Source organism: Carya illinoinensis, chromosome 8, assembly GCF_018687715.1.
Source record: "Carya illinoinensis cultivar Pawnee chromosome 8, C.illinoinensisPawnee_v1, whole genome shotgun sequence".
Lineage (NCBI taxonomy): Eukaryota > Viridiplantae > Streptophyta > Magnoliopsida > Fagales > Juglandaceae > Carya > Carya illinoinensis.
Window position 1 is genome coordinate 33,014,373 of NC_056759.1, and position 20,044 is coordinate 33,034,416.

The 20,044-nt window shown below is 33.9% G+C and overlaps 4 protein-coding genes across 4 annotated transcripts; 1 reads left to right on the forward strand and 3 right to left on the reverse strand.

Moving 5' to 3' along the window:
* Positions 1-4,924: 4,924 nt before the first annotated feature.
* Positions 4,925-5,617, forward strand: LOC122274639 (secreted RxLR effector protein 161-like). The gene has a single exon (XM_043083660.1). It carries the CDS (start codon positions 4,925-4,927, stop codon positions 5,615-5,617), a length of 693 nt encoding a protein of 230 aa, XP_042939594.1.
* Positions 5,618-7,024: 1,407 nt separating this feature from the next.
* LOC122319364 (peroxidase 5-like) lies at positions 7,025-8,465 on the reverse strand. The gene is made up of 2 exons (XM_043137405.1): positions 8,092-8,465; positions 7,025-7,980 (listed from the first exon to the last, which is right to left on the reverse strand). Exons 1-2 carry the CDS (start codon positions 8,326-8,328, stop codon positions 7,204-7,206), a joined length of 1,014 nt encoding a protein of 337 aa, XP_042993339.1. The 5' UTR covers positions 8,329-8,465; the 3' UTR covers positions 7,025-7,203.
* A 1,911-nt stretch (positions 8,466-10,376) lies between these two features.
* LOC122319264 (peroxidase 5-like) lies at positions 10,377-11,985 on the reverse strand. The gene is made up of 2 exons (XM_043137256.1): positions 11,478-11,985; positions 10,377-11,289 (listed from the first exon to the last, which is right to left on the reverse strand). Exons 1-2 carry the CDS (start codon positions 11,685-11,687, stop codon positions 10,510-10,512), a joined length of 990 nt encoding a protein of 329 aa, XP_042993190.1. The 5' UTR covers positions 11,688-11,985; the 3' UTR covers positions 10,377-10,509.
* Positions 11,986-14,031: 2,046 nt separating this feature from the next.
* On the reverse strand, positions 14,032-18,172 carry LOC122274225 (ATP-citrate synthase alpha chain protein 3-like). The gene is made up of 12 exons (XM_043083241.1): positions 17,933-18,172; positions 16,938-17,114; positions 16,684-16,845; positions 16,460-16,540; positions 16,065-16,116; positions 15,772-15,886; positions 15,578-15,659; positions 15,335-15,430; positions 15,074-15,175; positions 14,868-14,984; positions 14,670-14,786; positions 14,032-14,450 (listed from the first exon to the last, which is right to left on the reverse strand). Exons 1-12 carry the CDS (start codon positions 18,029-18,031, stop codon positions 14,379-14,381), a joined length of 1,272 nt encoding a protein of 423 aa, XP_042939175.1. The 5' UTR covers positions 18,032-18,172; the 3' UTR covers positions 14,032-14,378.
* Between the last annotated feature and the right edge of the window lie 1,872 nt (positions 18,173-20,044).

A 20,044-nucleotide genomic window follows, 5' to 3' on the forward strand; every position in this document is an offset into this window, starting at 1 on the left:
TATAAGGTCTATTTACAATGCATTTCCAGATTTCTCGACTTTGAACTTAAAAGAATATTCTCATTCTAACTTTTCAAAATGAGTAATTGTCTCTACAAAAGAGTAGAGGCTGACGGCTAGATTGACCTTCACTAAATGAAGCTGCAATGTTAGCCATAAAATCTTAACTCAAAAGATAGTTAATGTTATAATAGAGCCCTTACTCTGATACCAATTGTTGCCCAAATGACTAATACAAGAGGCGGGTAAATTGAGTTGTATTTAAGAATTAACAATTCTAAATCAAATACACAATATAAAATATAAATAAAATACAAAACAACAATAAATATAAAGAGTAATGGTAAGAAACAAGCAAACTCAGTATGTTAACGAGGTTCGGTCTCACTGCCTATGTCCTCGCTTCAAACTACCGCTTGAGGATCCCCAAATTCACTATTCAACCTCCTTCAGGTGGAGATAGAAACCTATTATATATTTGAACAACACCGCTACAAAGGATCCGTGTAGAACACCCACTACACTTGCAATCACCTTACACATAGTGATTCAACTATTCCCTGTGTAGAACACTTCATACACGCACAATGGTTATACACACCCTTTTACTGATACAAGAGCTGATAGTGGATAGATTATCAGATAACACTCCTTAATGAGTGAAATAAGAACAATACAACTCAAACTATATCTCTCTAAAAAATGAACAAGGGTTAAGGCTCAATGCTTAGAGAAGAGACAGTGAAAGTTTTGAATGAATCTTATATGCTATTGGTGTTATGAATTTGAAACTCTCAAATAATCTATCTATAGGCATATGAGATTTCATATTCAAATTTAAAAAGATTCACATATCAAATACAACATCATTCACTTTTTCAAAAAATTCAAATAAAAGCTTTTTCTTTTTCAATTGTTAAAGTTAACATCATTTACTTTTCAAAAAATTCAAATAAAAGTTTCTTCTTTTTCATTTATCAAAGACAACATCATTCACTTTTCAAAAAATTCAAACATAATATTTTTACTTTTCGCATATGACAAAAGGAGTACTATTTACTTTTTAAATTTTTCAGACAAATCATCTTCCTTTTGCATAAGTCAAAAAATGCATCAATCACTTTTGAAAATATTCAAAGAAAGCATGCACATGTGAAAGATGACAATCAATCATCTTTCAAAATTTTCAAATTTAATTTTCAAAATATTCATGCACATGTAGAAAATGTATTTTGATGCTTTAGAATAAAATATTAATTTTGAATCTTAATCCTAATTTTGAATTTTTAAAAGATTTACAACATTACTCTATGAGTTTTAATGTGAACTTATTCCCTTCTTGCTCTTGCTTGGTTTCTTGATGTGCTTGACTCCATTGTGTAGACAACTTGAGCTTGAGAATCATTTATTCTTTGAATTCGTTTGTTATCATTAAAATCCATATATAGATATATAATTACACGAAACTTGAAACCTTGAGTTCAACAGGTTTGACTCATATCATATAATATACACGACTCGTCACGACACGAACACAATCCATTAACACAATTTGCCACCCCTACTTTAAACGCTCATTTAATTTACGATAGACACTAATTACTAATAGATATTTATTGAAGACTGATGCAGTTTTCTATACAAGCTATATTTAGTTTATACTATTATTAGTCATCTGATTTATTACTCTGCTTTGAAATAATATGTTATTAATTGTTGTTATTCTCAAGATGGTATATAAGATGTATTTTGGTGAATTGTAAACAACATAATAATAGAATCAATCAAACAATTGTTGGTTGAAGTTCTCGCCTGTTTTTCTCCTCGATTTCATTATTTTACTTAACCTGATTTCTAAAACCAACAATTGGCATCAAAGCCACGTCATGATATTTTTGGGAAAAATGACTCCCCTTGGTTCATCCACATCAATTCCTATTTTTTATAGTGAAAATTATGACTACTGGAGCATAAAAATGAAGACTTTGTTCTTGTCTCTTGATCTACGGGTTGTCATCGAGTTTAGAGTTCCAACAACAAGTGAAAGCTCAAGTGGTGGTGGTTCGGTTTCAAGTCAAGTCAAGCTGGAAAAACTGAAGGATGCAAATACATTATTCACTCTGCAACAAGTTGTAAGTGAATCTATATTTCTAAGACTAATGAGAGCTACAACTTCTAAACAAGCATGGGAAATCTTACAACTTGAGTTTCAAGGAAATAGCAAAGTTAACACTATTAAGCTTCAAGGGTTGAGAAGGGAGCTTGAGAATCTCAAAATGAAAGCTTCTAAAACTGCCAAGGAGTATTGCTCAAAACTCATTGAAGTAGTTAATCAAATGAGGGCTTATGGAGAGGCCATAACTGATGAGAGAATCGTACAAAAGATCCTCATTAGTTTAACTGAGAAATATGACTCGATGGTTGCTGCCATTGAAGAATCTCGGGATCTCTCTACACGTTCAGTTACTGAACTGATGGGTTCTCTACAAGTACATGAACAAAGGCTTGATAGGAGGAATGAAGTTACTCTTGAAAATGCATTTCAGTTGAAAGTCAATCTAAAAAATTAGAAGCAAAAGGATTTCAAAAAGGAGTATAAGGGCAAGGCAAAAGATGGAGAGAGTCATAAAAAAAAGTATGCTGCAAAAGGTAATTTTCAACCTTGTGGTATTTGTAAGAAAACTAATCACAATTACTTTCATCATGCTAAAGCTCAGTATACAAATTGCAAAAAGTTTGGCCATGAAGAAAAGGATTGTAGGTTTAAAGACAAGATTCAATAAGCAAATTTCACAGGGGATAAGGAAGAGCAGTTGTTTTATGCTTGTCAAGTGGCTATTGAACAAAAAAGAGAAGCAACCACATGACACCAAATTCAAGTCTATTTTCTTGGGTTGATGATTCTTTTAAGGTAAAAATCAAATTTGGAAATGGTGATCTAGTGGAGGCAAGAGGGAAAGGCACAGTAGCTTTGGAAACCAAAAGGGGAACTAGATTTATAAATGATGTGTTGTTAGTTCCAAGCCTTGATCAAAGTCTGCTAAGTGTTGGACAGATGATGCAAAATGGATACTCTCTTCACTTTGAAGATCATTAGTGCACTGTTTATGATATAAAGAACAACAATCATGTGGTGGCTGAAGTGAAGATGGGAAATGGGAGAAATTTTCCTATCTATTGGCAATACCCAAAGGCTCTTGTGGTTAAAAATGATGAAACTACCTTATGGCATCAAAGGTTTAGACATTATAATCTTAATGCACTAAGGTTGTTAAATAAAACAAAATATGATGAAAAAATTACCTCTTCTGGATCAGAATATGGCCATGTGTGAAGGTTGCATGTTGGGGAAACAACATAGAGAATCATTTCCAAAAGAAGAAGCAGGGAGAGCCAAAACAGTTTTGGAACTTGTGCATGTAGATTTATGTGGTCCTATGAGAACTCCTTCACAGAGTCAAAATAGGTACTTCATCCTATTTATAGATAATCTTTCTAGAATGACTTGTATACTTTCTCAAAGAAAAATAAGAAGCATTTGAAATTTTTAAGAAATTTAAATTGTTTGTTGAGAACCAAAGTGGAAAAAAACTCAAAACTTTGACAAGTGATAGAGGCACTGAGTTTAACTCTAAAAAGTTTAACTCTAATGAAGGGTTGGAACACCAGTTGACTGTTGCCTATACTCCACAACAAAATGGAGTCTCGAAGAGGAAAAATAGGACTATCATGGAGATGGCCAGGTCTATACTAATGGCAAAAGGACTTTCTAAAAAGTTTTGGGCTGAGGCTGTTAACAATGTTGTGTATCTCTTGAATAGATGTCCTACAAAAGCTATAAAAAACTTAACTCTCATTGAAGCTTGGAGTAGGATCAAACCTACTACTGAGCATTTGAAAATTTTTGGACGCATTTTTTATATGCATATCCCAAAGCAAAAAAGGCACAAGTTGGAAGAAAAGTCAGCAAAGGGAGTCTTCCTTGGGTATAGCTCTCAATCCAAAGTATATATGGTCTTCAACTTAATATCACAGCAGCTGGTTACAAGTAAGGATGTGGTGTTTGATGAGTATTCTACTTGGAACTGGGAGAAAGATGAAGAATTAACTCAACCACTTACCATACCAGTAATTGAAGAACCCGAGACAAGAATGGAAAATGATGATGACAGTCAAACAGCGACTCTAACTTTAGAAAAAAGGATTGACAATAAACTTGAGTTCTCATATCAGTTCACTCTTGAAACAACTCCAAGAAGGATGAGACCTTTGAGTGAAATCTATGAATCTTGCAACTATATGTCTTTAGAGCCTAAAAACTTTGCAATAGTTGTAAAAGAACCAGTTTGGGTTGATGTAATAAAGGAGGAAATTAAGATGATTGAAAAGAACAATACCTGGGAGCTTGTTCCTTGTCCTGACAGCAAAGAAATCATTGTAGTTAAATGGATTTACAAAATGAAGCTTAATCCTGATGGTTCATTAAAGAAATGCAAAGTAAGATTACTTGCTAAAGGGTACTCACAGCAGGCTAGAATTGATTTCAATGAAACTTATGCTCTTGTGGCAAGATTAGATACCATAAGAACTGTTTGTACACTTGCAGCTCAAAGAAGTTGGAAGATCTCTCAACTTGATGTAAAATCAGCTTTTCTCAATGGAGAACTTGAAAAGGAAGTGTATGTGAAGCAACCCGAGGGCTTCAACAAAGAAGATGGCAAGGTGCTTAAATTAAAAAAGACTCTATATAGGCTTAAACAAACACTTAGAGCATGGTATAGCAAGATCGATGGTTACTTTGGTGAATAAGGTTTCAAGAAAAGTGTGAGTGAACCTATACTTTATGTTCAAATAAAATATAAAAATCTGCTCATAGTCTCCTTATATGCTGATGATTTTAATCATAACTAGAAATGACTCAAAAATGATTGAAGAATTCAAGCAAGAGATGATGAAGTCTTTTGAAATGAGTGATTTGGGTTTATTGCATTATTTTCTTGGTATGGAAGTATGTCAAGATGATGGCATCTTCATTTCTCAAAAGAAGTATGCTGAAGATTTACTTAAGAGGTTCAATGTGGCCGATTGCAAACTAGTGGCAACTCCTCTTATTGCAAATGAAAAACTCAAGGAAGAAGATGGGGAAAAATTAACTGATGGGGCTACTTACAGAAGCTTGATTGGCAGCTTGCTATACCTCACTTCTACTCGACCTGATCTCATGTTTGCTACAAGCATGTTGTCTAGGTTCATGCAAAATCCCAATCAAGTGCATTTTGGTGCTGCAAAAAGAGTGTTAAGATATGTTCAAGAAACTTTGACGTATGGTATTTCTTTCAAACCGTGCTCTTATTCAAAATTAATTGGGTACACTGACAGTGATTGGGCTGGTTCTATTGATGACATGAAGAGTACATTAGGCTATTGTTTTAATTTGAGATTTGTAATTTTCTCATGGGGTTCGGAAAAACAAGGTTCTGTGGCTCAATCTACAGCAGAAGCAGAGTATATTGTTGTTGTCAACGCTGTAAATCAAGTTATATGGCTGATGAGAATACTTAAAGATATGGTAGCAAAGCAACAACTTCCAGTTAAGATTTTCTATTATAATAAATAAGCAATTGCAATGGAAAAAAATCCAGTCCATCATAGCCGAACCAAGCACATTGCTATTAAGTATCATTATCTTAGACAAGTGATTGCTAATGGAGATGTCGAGCCGAAGTATTGCAAGTTAGAAGAACAATTGGTTGATATCTTTACGAAGGCACTTCCTAGAGACAAATTTCAAAAGCTGTGTTTGATGGTTGGAGTTGAAGAAAATGCATCAATGAGGAGTATTGAAGACTGATGCAGTTTTCTATACAAACTATATTTAGTTTTTGCTATTATTAGTCATTTGATTTATTACTCTGCTTTGGAACAATATGTTATTAATTGTTGTTATTCTCAAGATGGCATATAAGATGTATGTTGGTGAATTGTAAATAGTAGAATAATATAATCAATCAAATAATTGTTGGTTGAAATTCTCTCCTATTTTTCTCCTCTGGTTTCATTATTTACCTTAATCTAATTTCTAAAACCAACAATATTAAATTGGAAAGTTATAAACCAACTTACTTTGCCACATTTCTTTTTTCTTTTTCTGTTTTTTGAGCTAGCTCAATGATGACCACGTATTAAATAAGGGTATAAATTATCAAACTTCAATGATTAAATAAGGTCACCAAGAGCCTGTAGCTTAGATCACATGAAACTCAACCTCCATAAGAGAGGTATTGAGTTCGATCCCCCTCCCCAAATTCCCCAATATCAAAAAAAAAAAAAAAAAAAAAAAGGTTAAAGAAGGTCAAGTAGAAATTTTAATGAATTAGAACTGAAAATAAAGAAAATGACAATTACAACTTGCGATTGCAAAATATATTTTCAAGACAACTTTCAATGACTATTTATTTACCATCACATGATGAAGGACTGCCACCCCAAAAGACAATCCGGACATCATGGCTAGTGGTGGAAACACTCAAATTAATCCAACTACCACCAACCACTCGTATCAAGTTTTTTTTTTTAAAAAAGAAATATATATATATATATATATAACTTAATTATGTGTAGGAAAAAAAAAACCAACCCTCTATTTAAAACAAAATTGTAAAAAGAGCTATATAATTTTCCTATAGGATTATCTTAGGTCTGTGGACTGGACCATGCACAGAACACTTCATTGAACTTGGTTGAGTGAAAGCAATCGATTTCATAGAATATTTTTAATTATTGAATAAAATATTATTAGAATATAATTTTTTTATTTTTTTATTTTAAATTTTAAGAAAATTAAATTATTTATTATAGTTTATATAGAAATTTTGAAAAGTTATAATGATTATATGAGCTCATCTTGGTAATCAAATTAGACCATTTCATTTTACCTCTTGATCATAATAATTTTAGAGTTCAAACAAAAATTTGAAAACTTGCACACAAGATGCAGAGTGCCTTGGAGCCTATACAACTTACAAGTAAGAAATGATTTTGTTTATTTTTGGAAAGAATCACATTACCAAAATCAAAATCCTGAAACTTTCATATATTAAGCAGATTTACACTTCAAGTGAAAATGAAAGAGTTGATGGAAAATGAACAAATAATTGAAAGAATTGCATGCATGCAGATGCCATTGAACTCCAGATCTTTGATCTAGTTAACAAACCTACAGTCCTTCCTGACCTCACCCTGTCTTCCCATGAGAACTTCGATGTAACCCATTTTCACCATTGCTGCAGCAAACTTGTTGGCCCAAGCTGCATCATTCCTTGCATTGTTCCTCACAATATTTTTCGTTGAAGAGCTGCTAAAAAGAGTTTGGTCAGATGTCAATACACCTCGGTGATTCTTCAAATCTTTGTAGTACTTGTTATCTAGCCTGTTTGGTGTGAGAACATCTAGTGGCACCGTTGGATCACTTCCATCTCCAGAATTTGATGGTGGGGGACACTTTGCTTTTAAGATTCTAGCAAATATGGGGTCCATGGAGGGATCTTGTGGATGGGTTGCATTGAAAGAGTATAAGCGATTTGAGAAGGGAGAACAATGTGAGACCCCTATAGAATGTGCCCCGGAAAGTGTCACCATTTCATCCAGACTAAGGCCTTTTCTTTCAAAAGTTTCCTGTAGTTCCTTCGCATTAAAGAGAGCTATTGGGAGGTTCCCTTCAGGCTCATCCTTCAAAGATACTCTGCCATCACGACGTCCCGATGGCACTGCATAATTTATACCACCCACTTTATAGGAACTGTCACGAGCAGCAAAGGCTAGAATGTCTGCACACGACACAGTTTGAGGGCATTGAGCTTCAATTTCCGACTTTGCCTCGTAAATCACTTCAAAGCCTCGCAAGCTTGGATTGTTAAGTCTATTTTCTTTCTCAGCTAGATTTCCAGGTGTTGAATCTAGTAGAACAGAAGCATCACAGCCCTGAAATATTTAACGTGAATGAAATTATATTAGGGTATATTATGATATGCTTTTGCTTTCAAAATATATGAGATTAATTCAGTAATTTGGGAAAAGAAGAAACAAACATACCCTAACAAAACAGTCATGGAAATGCATTCTAATGAGGCCTGCAGCTATGCCAGGATTTCTTGACACGGCTTTGTTCACAGCTTTCCTCACAATTACTTCAGCACTAGGACAACTGGTACTATAAAAGCCCACTTTGAGCGATGCCGATGAGAGCGAGACCATAGTAGACATAGTAAGAAAGAAAATCAAGCAAAAGTACTGGGTTGGCATATTCACCGTGCAACCAAAGGACCTCATCGTTGAGAGAATATTAAAGAGCAACAAACAAGGGAATATTGGAACAAATTAAAGCAAGAATGACACCGAGAGAGAGACTAGAGACTAGAGAGAGAGAGATGGTGAAATGAAGTGGTTGAGATATTGGATGGAAGAGTTGATACTACGCACGTGTATTTATAGGCAGAGAAAAAGTGAAGATGGAGATTAATGATGATATGGGCGGCTGTACTTTGTAAACCATGCAGAACGCGTTATCATACAGCCGCTGCAAATAATCAAGCAGAGAAGCTTGAAGCTGTCTCAGTTTGAACAATTCCATAATTATAGGGAAGCTTGAAGCCGTCTGAAGTTTGAACAATTCCATATATGCATCATCATTAATTAGCCGCTGCAGATTTCAGAGAAAATGGAAGCAGTCTAAAGTTTGAAAGGTATTGGTTTTTTTCTTGACTTTCAAAGGGCTTAAATGGAATTACAAAATGGTAATAATATATTATATTAAGGCTGAATAGTCATCGCATACCACATTAATCTCAATTAATCATCAATAAATACGTTCGCTACATAATAAATAAATGTAATAATTACCAATACAACAAAAACGTTAGATGTCTGTGGGGTATGTGAACAAGCTGACACGTGTCACGAATGCAAATAGTACGTACAGTACATTTTTCTTGGCCAATCGATGCGAAACAAGAGGACGTAATTACAACAGCACCCAAAAAAAAACTATCAAACATGAAGGTAATTGCCGGAGGGCCCTACGCTTGCCAATTATTTGTTTCTTCTCACTTTTTTTTTTTTCAAGGAAAATAATATTCCCACATGAAGTTTTTACCCAAATTTTCTACCGAATTGTATTTTATTTTTTTTATTTTTTTTACTTAATAATTAAAAAAGTATTTTTAAATGAATTTGTGAGAATTTTTTTATTTTTAAAAAATGGTTAAGTAATTTTAAAAAATATTTGAAAAAAAGTAAAAGAAAAAAAATATATTAGCTGATCGGTGGTGAATCCTCTATGTGAACGTAGCATTGTCCTTCCTTTAATATCGTGTATTACCTATATATAATATTGAAGCCTTTTTTTTTAATTTTTTGTTTAAAGAGTATTACACTTTAAACCCCCATTTAATTTACAACACACACCAATTACTAATTATTAAACTGGAAATTTATACCCCAACTTATATTAATGATGATAAGATATTAAACAACTTTCAATCAATATTTTTTTTTTTTTAAACCATCACATGACGGACTGCCACCCAAAAGACAATCCGGACATCCATGCACGACTAGTGTACTAGCGGAACCACCGGAATCGGCTGCCTCCAACCACTAGTATCAAGTTATTTTTAAAATATATATATATCTTAATTATGTGTAGGTAAAAAAAAAAAAAAAAAACACACCCCTCTATTCAAAACAAAATTGTAAAAAGAGCTATATAATTTTCCTATGGGATTATCTTAGGTCTGTGGACTGGACCATGCACAGAACACTTCATTGAACTGGGTTGAATGAAATCGATTCATGGATCACTCCTTGCAAACGGCCGGGGCCGAAACAAACATTATGTCATACTACTCTTATTGGAGAGGGTTGGATACCATTATGAAGCCTATGAGGGCTGATAATGAGGCCTATAGGGGCTGATCGGTCTTCTGAAAACTTGGCCCACCTCTAGAGACCCAATCCACCCTAGTCACTAAAAGAATAACTACTTGAGAGTCCATCGGATAAGGGTAGCTATCATTTGAATACCAAATAAACCCCTCATCCCAAGACTTGATATTTGAATAGCAGATAGGTCTACTATCACATATATAATAACAGATATTTCACGAGCTCTATATAAGCGGAGAACCTAAGTATGTAAATCTCATTTGATTCATTGGTATTGAAGAGAAAGTTTCATTGTAGTTACTGACTTAGATATTAGAGACATTCTCATGAACAGTCCAAGTCACTCTACTCTTTAGTTGCGAGTAATCGTATATGAGTGACGGTAAAACACGTTCATATATAACACTTATATATAAAGATATATATCACTCTACTTTTTAGATCAATAGAATTTTCTTAATTAGGATGATTTGGTTTTAAACTTCAACAGAATTAATTTACACTTGCATAACATTGAAGGATGAATCTAGGGCACAAAGCATACAGGAAAGGGAAGTCCCAAATAATTTAGTTAACAGCCCTACAGTTCTTCCTGATCTCACCCTGGCTTCCTGTGAGAACATCAATGGAACCCATTTTTACCATGGCTGCAGCAAAATTGTAAGTCCATGCTGCACCTTGCTTTGCATTGTTCTTCACAATGCCCGCAGTGGAAGTGCTGCTCAGAAGAGTTTGATCAGACGTCAATATGCCCCGGCGGTTCTTCAAATCTGTGTAGTATTTATTATCAAGCCTGTTTGGTGTAAGAACATCGAGTGGCACCGTTGGATCATTGACATTTCCAGCATTTTGAGGTGGTCGGGGACACTTTCTTTTCAGATTTCTAGCAAATATGGGGTCCATTGAAGGGTCTTGTGGATGTGTTGCATTGAAAGTGTATAAACGATTTGAGAAGGAAGAACAATGAGACACGCCTATAGAATGGGCCCCAGAAAGTGTCACCATTTCATCCAGACTCAGGCCTTTTCTGGCAAAATTTTCTTGGATTTGCATGGCATTGAAGGAAGGTCGCGGCAGGTTTTGGGAAGGCTCTTCGCTAAGTGATACCCTGCCATCGCGTCGTCCTGATGGCACTTTATAACTTATGCCTCCAACTTTGTAGGCGCTGTCACGGGCAGCAAATGCTAGAACGTCTGCGCATGAGACAGTTTGTGGGCATTGAGCTTCAAGTTCAGCCTTTGCTTCATCGATCACTTCGAAGCCTCTTAAGCTTGGATTGTTAGCTGGATGTTCCTTCTCTGATGGATTCCCAGGGGTTGAATCAAGTAGGACGGAGCCGTCACAACCCTGTAATAATGCATAGGCGAGTGAATATGATTAACATGAGTACTTAAAGACATCTATTGCCATAAATTCCTTCTACAAATGCTGTTTGACTCATTTTTTCTCTTGAAGATGAATTTGCGAAACGTGCAACGTGCATACGAAGTTTAACACCACAGAAAAAAGAACCTAATTAACAAAGTTAATCATACCCTGACGAAACAGTCGTGAAAATGCATTCTGATGAGGCCAGCAGCTATGCCAGGGTTCTGTGACACGGCTCTGTTCACGGCTTTTCTCACAATCGACTCTGCAGAATAACAAGTTGAATGATAGAAACCCACTTTGAGCGATGCCAATGATACTGAGACCATAGCACACATGGTTAGAAAGAAAACCATGAAAATCTTGATGGTTGCCATATTTACTTTGCAACCCAGATGCCTCGTTATTGTAATGAACAGAGAATGAAGGAGTCACAGAACTGTGAAAGAGAATGGAGTAAACTATGAGCAGGAAGAATAATGATATGGGAGTGATGGAGATCATGGATGGAATGATTCGACCATTTATAGAGAAAAAGGAGAAGTACAACTTGAGGCTGGCGGTTTTAATTTGTAAACCAAAGCGTGTATTGCATAGCAGAGAAGCTTGAAGCTGTCCAAGTTTGAGCTGTTCAAAGCTAGGTAAGAGGAAACCTTCACTGGTTCACTGTCCCATGTACAGTTTCTTGATCTTCTATATATATTATATATTGTATATATTATTAGCATTCATTCTGAGTGGGTGGCATTGCATATCTTCTTTGACTTGCAAAATATGTAAACTGACAACGAGGATGGCTAACGTTCAGGATTATAAAATGAATGTCTTGTAAGTAAAGTAATTTACAAAGGATCGAGGTACCATCCACTCTTGCCAATATATACTGCGCGACTGGGAACAACCAGGAAACCGCGTGACATGGATGGGTGCAAAGTTAATTAGGCCGTCTTCCCATGACTAAATTGGTAGTTTTTCTGCATTGGAACCCATTCAAAATGACCATTTCAATTAAGTCACCTCTCTGCTCATGAAGATCATATGCCTTGCAGGAGACAGCTTTAATTTCCAGTCCGGCCAAAAGGCATGTTTATATATTATTCTATAAAAGTAAAACCATAAATTGTTATTATTTCATATGATCATACTTTGATCTATTTTATAATAAAATTAGATTTACAATTTAACGAATAATATCAAATCACGTTAGTTTGTGAATAAACTTTTATATGAATCTTTTTGTGGCTAAATATTTCTCATTATGAAAATGTAATATCAATCAATAAAAGTTTTACAGCCACCGAAGCAGTCTCTCGAAGACGTATCCGAATGGTGCATTTCTATTTTTTTATTTTTCTTTTCTTTTTTTTTTTTATGCATTTTTCTAATCATCATAAACATTTTTTAAAAAAATAACAAAATCACAACATTATTTAAAAACATTTCCTTAATCACTAAGTTAAAAAAAAATAGCAATCGGGACACATTTTCGATAGCTTTAGTATTTATCATCAATAAATGAGTGTAATTACCAATAAAACATATTTTACCATCGTTTGGATTATATTTTTGGATTAATTTTTCACAAGGAACGAGATGAATTAGGATGAGAAAAATAATATGACTATTTTGGAAAAGAGAAAATAAGCTTTAAAAACGATGCCAGTTACGTTTCATCTACATACATGTTGAGCTACTGTAGTTAAAAAGTTAGATAGAATGACTAATGTATGTTGGGATAATGGGGTAATTTCAGATAATTTGTGAATAATAATGAAAAATAATGATAAAATATTAAATAATTTAAAAAATAGTAAAAAGTAATTATAAATTAATGAATAGTAATAAACTCCACTGCCCAAATACAACCTAAATTAATGTAGATCACTTTTGTGCCTGATTAGCCAAAATTTGACCTTTCAAAGAAATGGCTACGCCACTGCCAGTATATTGCAAAAGAAGAAGTCAAGTATAAAAAATAATGATACAACTCTCTTTTAGTAAAATGTTCTCCGCTTAAAATAAAATTATATAATAATTGTTAAAGAGAATTATATTATTTATTATTTTCGTTTGAGAGAAAATAATTTCAAGTCTCTTTTTAAGACTTGAAATTAGGATGAATTAACAGTAATTTCCAGTATGTGACATGTTCTTATCAAACTAAATACACAAGGTTGATGAAAGAGGTATGAGATGAGATAAAAATTAAGAGTTGAATAAAATATTATTTTTTAATATTATTTTTATTTTAAAATTTAAAAAAATTGAATTATTTATTATATTTTATATATAAATTTAAAAAAATTATAATACTACAACGAGATGAGATAATTTGATCTGTATAACCAAATCAAACCTAAGCCAATGGAAACAACAAGGAGTTTGGCTTATGGATCATTAAAAATTTATTGTATACATCTTGTTCAAAAGTGAATGGACAAGAATGAAGTTGGTCTTTAGATCGAGTAGTTGCAATTCTTGTCCCACACATTTAATAGCATTGGATGGTCCTATATATGTTTTGTTTTATTGAAGGGCAAAAAAAAAATAAAAATAAAAATAAAAATAAAATAAAAAAAGAATGGACAAGAATGAAATATTAATGGAAAAGTCAACTTATTTTTTCACTTGAGCAATTATGTCCATTCATTTTTCAAACAAGATGTATCCCATTGAAGTTTTAGCAAGATATAAGAGGTCTGGGTGCAATAATGACAAACATACAGCTGAAAAATAATTAAGATTACCACTATGTAAATGACAATTCTTCATTGTCTTCGGTCGAGGGAAAGCCATCGATTGGACCTTTCTTTGCACAGTGGGGTTCTCGATAGGGGTCAAAACAACAATGTCATACTAACTCGAAGTTAAGATCAAAGATAAGAAAAGTTAAGATCAGAGGTAAGAAAATGCAAAACAAGACAAAAAATGTTGCGTTTAGACTTTATAATAATCCAATCCACTCTATCTCTGCCTTCAAGGCAGCCTGATGCTGATCATTCACCACACCCCTCGCACCAAATTATTTTGCAACTCACGCTGACGGATGAGAAAAAATAATTGTCAATCTATGCCGCAGACATTATGCAATCAATTGCCTGTTTGCAGATTCCGGTCATAGTTGCCTCTGGCCCGTAAACCTACATGAAAAAAATAAAATAAAAAATCAATACAGTTCATCCACCAAGAACCATAGAGGTTTTCCTATTTCAAAACTAGGAGAAAGCAAGAGGAAGGGGGGGGGAGAGTTGAGAAGGGGTAAAAATCCAAGCAGAATTGGTCTGAAATTATCTACAGTACTGCAACTTTTGATTTTTTAGACAAGGTTTCCATAAAATAGTCATCGACTCATTGCATACCTCAATGGGTATGCCAAGTTCCTCTCCCAAGGTGCGCATCTTTGCCAAACCAGTCTGATAGTTTGGACCACCTCTTCGAACATAGAGGTTCATTCTTGCTGCTTTTAATTTGGATTCCTTTCACAGAGAGACACAGAATAGAGAATTAATTGGTGAGAAAACAACATAAAAAGTTTTGTATAAATTCCACTAGAACACCTTTTCTTTAAGGGCTCGAATTATGCCATTGAAAGTAGCAGCAACATCAGTGAAGTTAGCAATACCCCCTCCAATAAGAAGGGCTCTCTTACGACCATCAGGGTCTGCAGTAGCACACTGCAAGACCATTAAGAATACGTTCATTCGGAACAAATGAAGACATGAAGAGCAGCTGATGTTCTGAAATAAACTTAATATTTTCTTACGTCAATAACAACTCTAGCATATTGCAACACCTCTTCCTCATTTGGGGCTCCACTATACTCTGCATAGTTACCAAGCTCCTGTGCATATCCCAAATCTCCAACCTAGTTGAACACAAGGAAAAAGTAAGTCCCAGGAGAAGCAAACATCCTGCAGTCCTTGGTAAAGGTGCTGCATAACTAAAACTTTCAGCAAAGATGTGGTTATGATGTGATTCATGAGATTGGCAGATGCACTATAGAGAATGATATTGGGTTTCTTACAGTGTCAGCATATATAACACTTGCACCACCTCCAGCTACCATTGTCCAGATGCGTCCTTTTGGATTCAACACTGTGAATTTCAAAGATGCACTTGTCTGCAATGTCAACAGAAAAATATGACTTCAAATGTTTATTTTATACTGTTGAATAGCAGATCCTAGATTCCATGATTGAACTCAATATCAAGCCTAAAAGACTAGATGAATGGTAAATATAAATAAGAGATACAAAAATGGAATTACCTTTTCATCCAGTGAATGAACAAAACTTTCTGTAGGACTCAGGACTCTCCCAAAAGGCAGAGGAAACTCAACGTTACCCCACCTGAATGGACAAAATATATCCATGAGACAACACTTTCTTCCATATGAATTAATTGTGCAGTTCTGATGCCAATTAAGCAAGCCTCCAAAAATAGACATAAAGAAATGTATACTTCTTGAAGTTCTTAAATGCAGCAGTGTCATCCAATTCACCCCTCATATCCAAGGGATATGGCTCCCCATTCACCAATGTGAATGGATTCATCTCAATGAAACTGAAGTCAAGATCTATGAGAAGAAAATAAAAATGTAAGAATTTAACAACAGCAGCATTAAGAAGATATCCCAGTCAAAGAAAAGTGATGACCAAAAGCTAGAAAAAAAAAAAAAAAAAAAAAGGAGAAATCTTCTCTTTTTTGACAATGAAGCAGAGCACAAGCAGTTTCAGTCTTTAGACATTGCATACCTTGGAATACATTAAACACACCCATTACAAAGTTGGTTATTTTTCCCCGAACCTAAGTGAAATAGAAGTAGAATCAGCACATGATAGATACATTCCAATACCAAAAAAGAATGAAACCAATAATAAATAACTAGGAAACTGAAAAAATTTGAGCCTGAGAAATTTGAAAATGAGGAAAAGTAAATAGCATCAGCGCATTAAATGCAACAAGCAGACACGGGAAAGCTATCAAGTGGTCAACTTGGGCTACCCTATACATCAGTGCATTGGAAGTAGAACAGCTTAATGATGTCTCAGATTACACATTATTCAATGTATCAGCCTTTGCAAAAAGTTATAGAAGTCATCCCAATTGGAAAATAAATAATAAAACTTAAAAGAATACATAAACTCACCTCCAAGGGCAGTGTAGCAATTAATGGAGCACAGGCCTCCAATGTCAAAGGCTTCTCACTCGGAAGATATACAGTCTTAACCTGTATAAATCAACTTCATGTAAAACTTTAAGATACAAACACTCCAACCACAGATCTAAAATGAACAATAATACCAGGAATATACACACACACACACACACACACACACACACACAGAATATCAATGCACTGTATGGCCATACTTTATCCCAGTTCTCTTCAATTTCAATACCCCCACATTCTGAAAAGCTAATGGTGCATCCAAGCCGTTCAGAGACTATTGAGAGGTAATACTCTTGGTCATGGGGAACAAATGGCTCGACAATGAACGTAGTTATCGGTGCCTTGCAACCACCCATTTCAACCTAAAAAGGATACAATACCCACATCACCAAAATTATACAAATCTAAAGAAAATTATAACAGAAAATTATAACAGCTGTGTCTTGCCCATTACCTGAACACCAAGGCGAGCTTTCACAAACTCAGCAACTTGAGCTAAATCCAAGTTCAGTGCCACCAAGCCACTCTTCCCACGCTTCCCGAACAACATGTCAGGCTTCACAACCAACCTGGTGGACGAAAGCCAGGGCTCCGCGTTTGTTAACTCAGTAAAGTCCGTTGCCTCCGTCACCTAAGCCATAAAACTGTCATTTCTCACTCAACCTTTTAGCAAGATATATTCTTCCCGGCTCCTCTTTTTTCTTTTTCTTTTTTGGTTTTATTCAAGACAGCTTCACCATACATTTACTATAAAATACCAACTTTTGCAACCAACCAACATGTTTAATCAAGAATACTAGAAGTTAAATTTTACATAAATTCCATCCATTTAAAACAGAGTTAGAAAAAGAGTTGTAAAAAAAAGTGGAACGTGTATCATTAGTTACCAATTTCAACCTGAATCGCTTAGCTTAAACTTTTTTTTCTTTTTCTTTTTTCTTTTTCTTTTTTCTTTTTCTTTTTCTTTTTGCTTCTGCTTCTGCTTCGGAAGGGATCACAAGCAGGCACAAATTCATAGTGCACACACACACAAACACGTATAAAACTTAATATTGTGAACAGAATACTTTTTTTTTTTATAAGTATTGTGATCAGAATACTAAGCACATAGCTAAGCATAAATTCTTCCCGAAGACACGCATATTCGTATATTTGCATACTTAGTTACCGATCAAAAACATATTTGCATAAAATAGTCAGATTTACAGCTAAACCGATAAAAGGAACATCGAAAACAAAATTTTAAAGAAGCTTCTGATGTCTTCAAAAAAGAATCAGAATTTTCAGCTCAATTTTATACATTTTAAATTAGGAATTCAAACAGTCCAAAGTTAATTGAAATGTTTCAAATGCTAATAGCTAGAAAGAGTGGGGAAAAAACAAAGGAAACGGAAAAGTTTTCCGGAAGAATCTAGAAGCATCGGGATGGATGGAGGATGGCGAGAGTACCTGGGCGGAATGGATCCGGAGGTCAATGTTGGCAAGGCGTTTGAGATGCTCCTTTAGGAGGCGCTTAGAGTCGTACTCTCTGATCTTTTTCCTCGCCATTCACAACGGATTTTACAACGACCAGCTACAAGAAGAAGAAGAAGCTCTTAGCCTTTGGGATCAGAGAGTGGAAAAAGATCCGCGATCTTGAGGAAAATTGACAGAGAGCTAGAACAGTTGGGTGGGTGCGTAAATGCGTGCGTGGTTAGTTGGCCTAAAATAACCAATGATTTTAGAGTGGGAGCGTGCGCGCGTGTGAGTGAGTGATGAGCAACATTAGTCTTTAAAAATGTCTTAAATTTTAGAGCGCGCAAGCTTGACTAATTCCCTTTGAAAAGAATGTCTAAATTTTATATTCACGTAAGAAAAATTATTTTTGTAATTATAGATTCTACTTTTTGTCGAAGGAAGTATACAAAATTTACGTATACTAAAATTCTAATTAGAATTATTCATTATTATATTTAGAGTAATGATATATACAGTCGTAGAGTTCGTAAATATCGGACAATCGTTTTGAAAAAAGAGTGAGTCTATTTTCAAAAAATAATTTTTTTTATGTGAGTTCTGTCGTTATTTACTTTTTCAAAAAGATTATATTGTGTTTACATTTCATGAATACAAATATATATTTTTTAATATATATGCACAAAACTTTAGAAAACAACATGCAACTTTTTAATAAAATATTATTTTTTATTCAAGTTTATCAACATTAAATAAAATTTAATTATAGAGTGCACAAACATAACACACTCATTTTGAAAAATATGAGTAAATATAAAATTTATATGAAAATATTAATTTTTTAAGAATAATATTATATATAATCGTGAAATATATAAATGACATACAGTCGTTTTGAAAAAAATATGATATACTATTAAAAAATAATTTTTTTATATAAATTTTATATTTATTTATTTTTTAAAAAAATAATTACATAACGTTTGCATAATTTAGATTATAACAATTATTTTTTATTTTTTAAGAATAAATTTTACTGTTTTTAAAAATAAATACGTGGCACTTATTTTTTTTTTTTTTGAAAGGAATACGTGGCACTTATTGAACTTATAAGTGTGTCTATCTTTTTCAAAATAAATGAATTATGGCATTAAAAGACACGTATGGGAGGAAAAGTTGAAAATGTAACGTTGAAAACATGAAGAAGGTAGGTTTGATCTTGACCTAGGTCTCTCAGTCTCCGATTGGGCCCATTCGTGGATAAGGATGATAATTACGCACAATCCTCGTGAGTCATGCACTACTCACAATACACGTGGGACAACATGTGAGAAATGATAAAATTAATGAAAATTATCTGGTTTAAAAAAAATTAGTTTACGAATTCAAATGAATTAATATTTCCATTATATGGTAATACTATTTTTATTGTTTTCGGCTCAACTAGAGCTTTCTTTTATTTGTTAGAATATATAATAAAAAAAACTAAATTTATGATTGAATATAAAATTGATCCATATTGTTTGTCACAAATTTAAATTAGCACATGAACTGAACGGTTTAATTTTATTTTTTTTTTTCTCTACATTTGTTTTTAAGATTTATTTTTGCGAATTTCTGTTTACGAGTTTTGCTACGTATAGTCACTTTTGTGTACTTTTTACATACTATACTGATGTGATTGGCCAAAGTAGTTGTTTTATATTAAAAAAATAGCGCAGCTAATCAAATTAGTAGAATGCGTAACAGAGTACGTAAAAGTGACTGTACATAAAATTTTTATTTACTAATTATACCATTTTAAGATATATTTTTTTCTCAAATAAGTGGTACACAAGTCAAACAATGATTTGTATTAATGTGACTCTTCTAAGGATTAACTAACAAATTTTTTAGAGATGACACTTTCAGATGGATGGCATTTGGCCTCTCCTGAGGCTGTTCATATTGATGTAGTTGAGTATTTTGAAAATTTTCTAAAATCTAGGCCAAGGCTTTCTTTACTGAATCTTTCCTATGTAATTGAGGTCTCGATTGTGGAAGAAGAAAATGAGATGATATGTAAGGTGCCATTGTTGGAGGAAGTGAAGGATGAGGTTTTTGTTA

What these genes read in the sequence shown, in the direction of transcription:
- LOC122319264 (XM_043137256.1), bottom strand. Translation starts at nt 11,687, where the DNA reads ATGGCAACCATCAAGATTTTCATGGTTTTCTTTCTAACCATGTGTGCT. An exon ending in TTCACGACTGTTTCGTCAGG is followed by an intron (nt 11,290 to 11,477) that starts GTATGATTAACT and finishes GCATTATTACAG; the next exon opens with GGTTGTGACGGCTCCGTCCT.
- LOC122319364 (XM_043137405.1), bottom strand. Translation starts at nt 8,328, where the DNA reads ATGAGGTCCTTTGGTTGCACGGTGAATATGCCAACCCAGTACTTTTGC. An exon ending in TCCATGACTGTTTTGTTAGG is followed by an intron (nt 7,981 to 8,091) that starts GTATGTTTGTTT and finishes TAAATATTTCAG; the next exon opens with GGCTGTGATGCTTCTGTTCT.
- LOC122274639 (XM_043083660.1), top strand. Translation starts at nt 4,925, where the DNA reads ATGATTGAAGAATTCAAGCAAGAGATGATGAAGTCTTTTGAAATGAGT.
- LOC122274225 (XM_043083241.1), bottom strand. Translation starts at nt 18,031, where the DNA reads ATGGCGAGGAAAAAGATCAGAGAGTACGACTCTAAGCGCCTCCTAAAG. An exon ending in TGTGTTTAATGTATTCCAAG is followed by an intron (nt 15,887 to 16,064) that starts GTATGCAATGTC and finishes TTCTTCTCATAG; the next exon opens with ATCTTGACTTCAGTTTCATT. An exon ending in GTGTTATATATGCTGACACT is followed by an intron (nt 15,176 to 15,334) that starts GTAAGAAACCCA and finishes GTGTTCAACTAG; the next exon opens with GTTGGAGATTTGGGATATGC.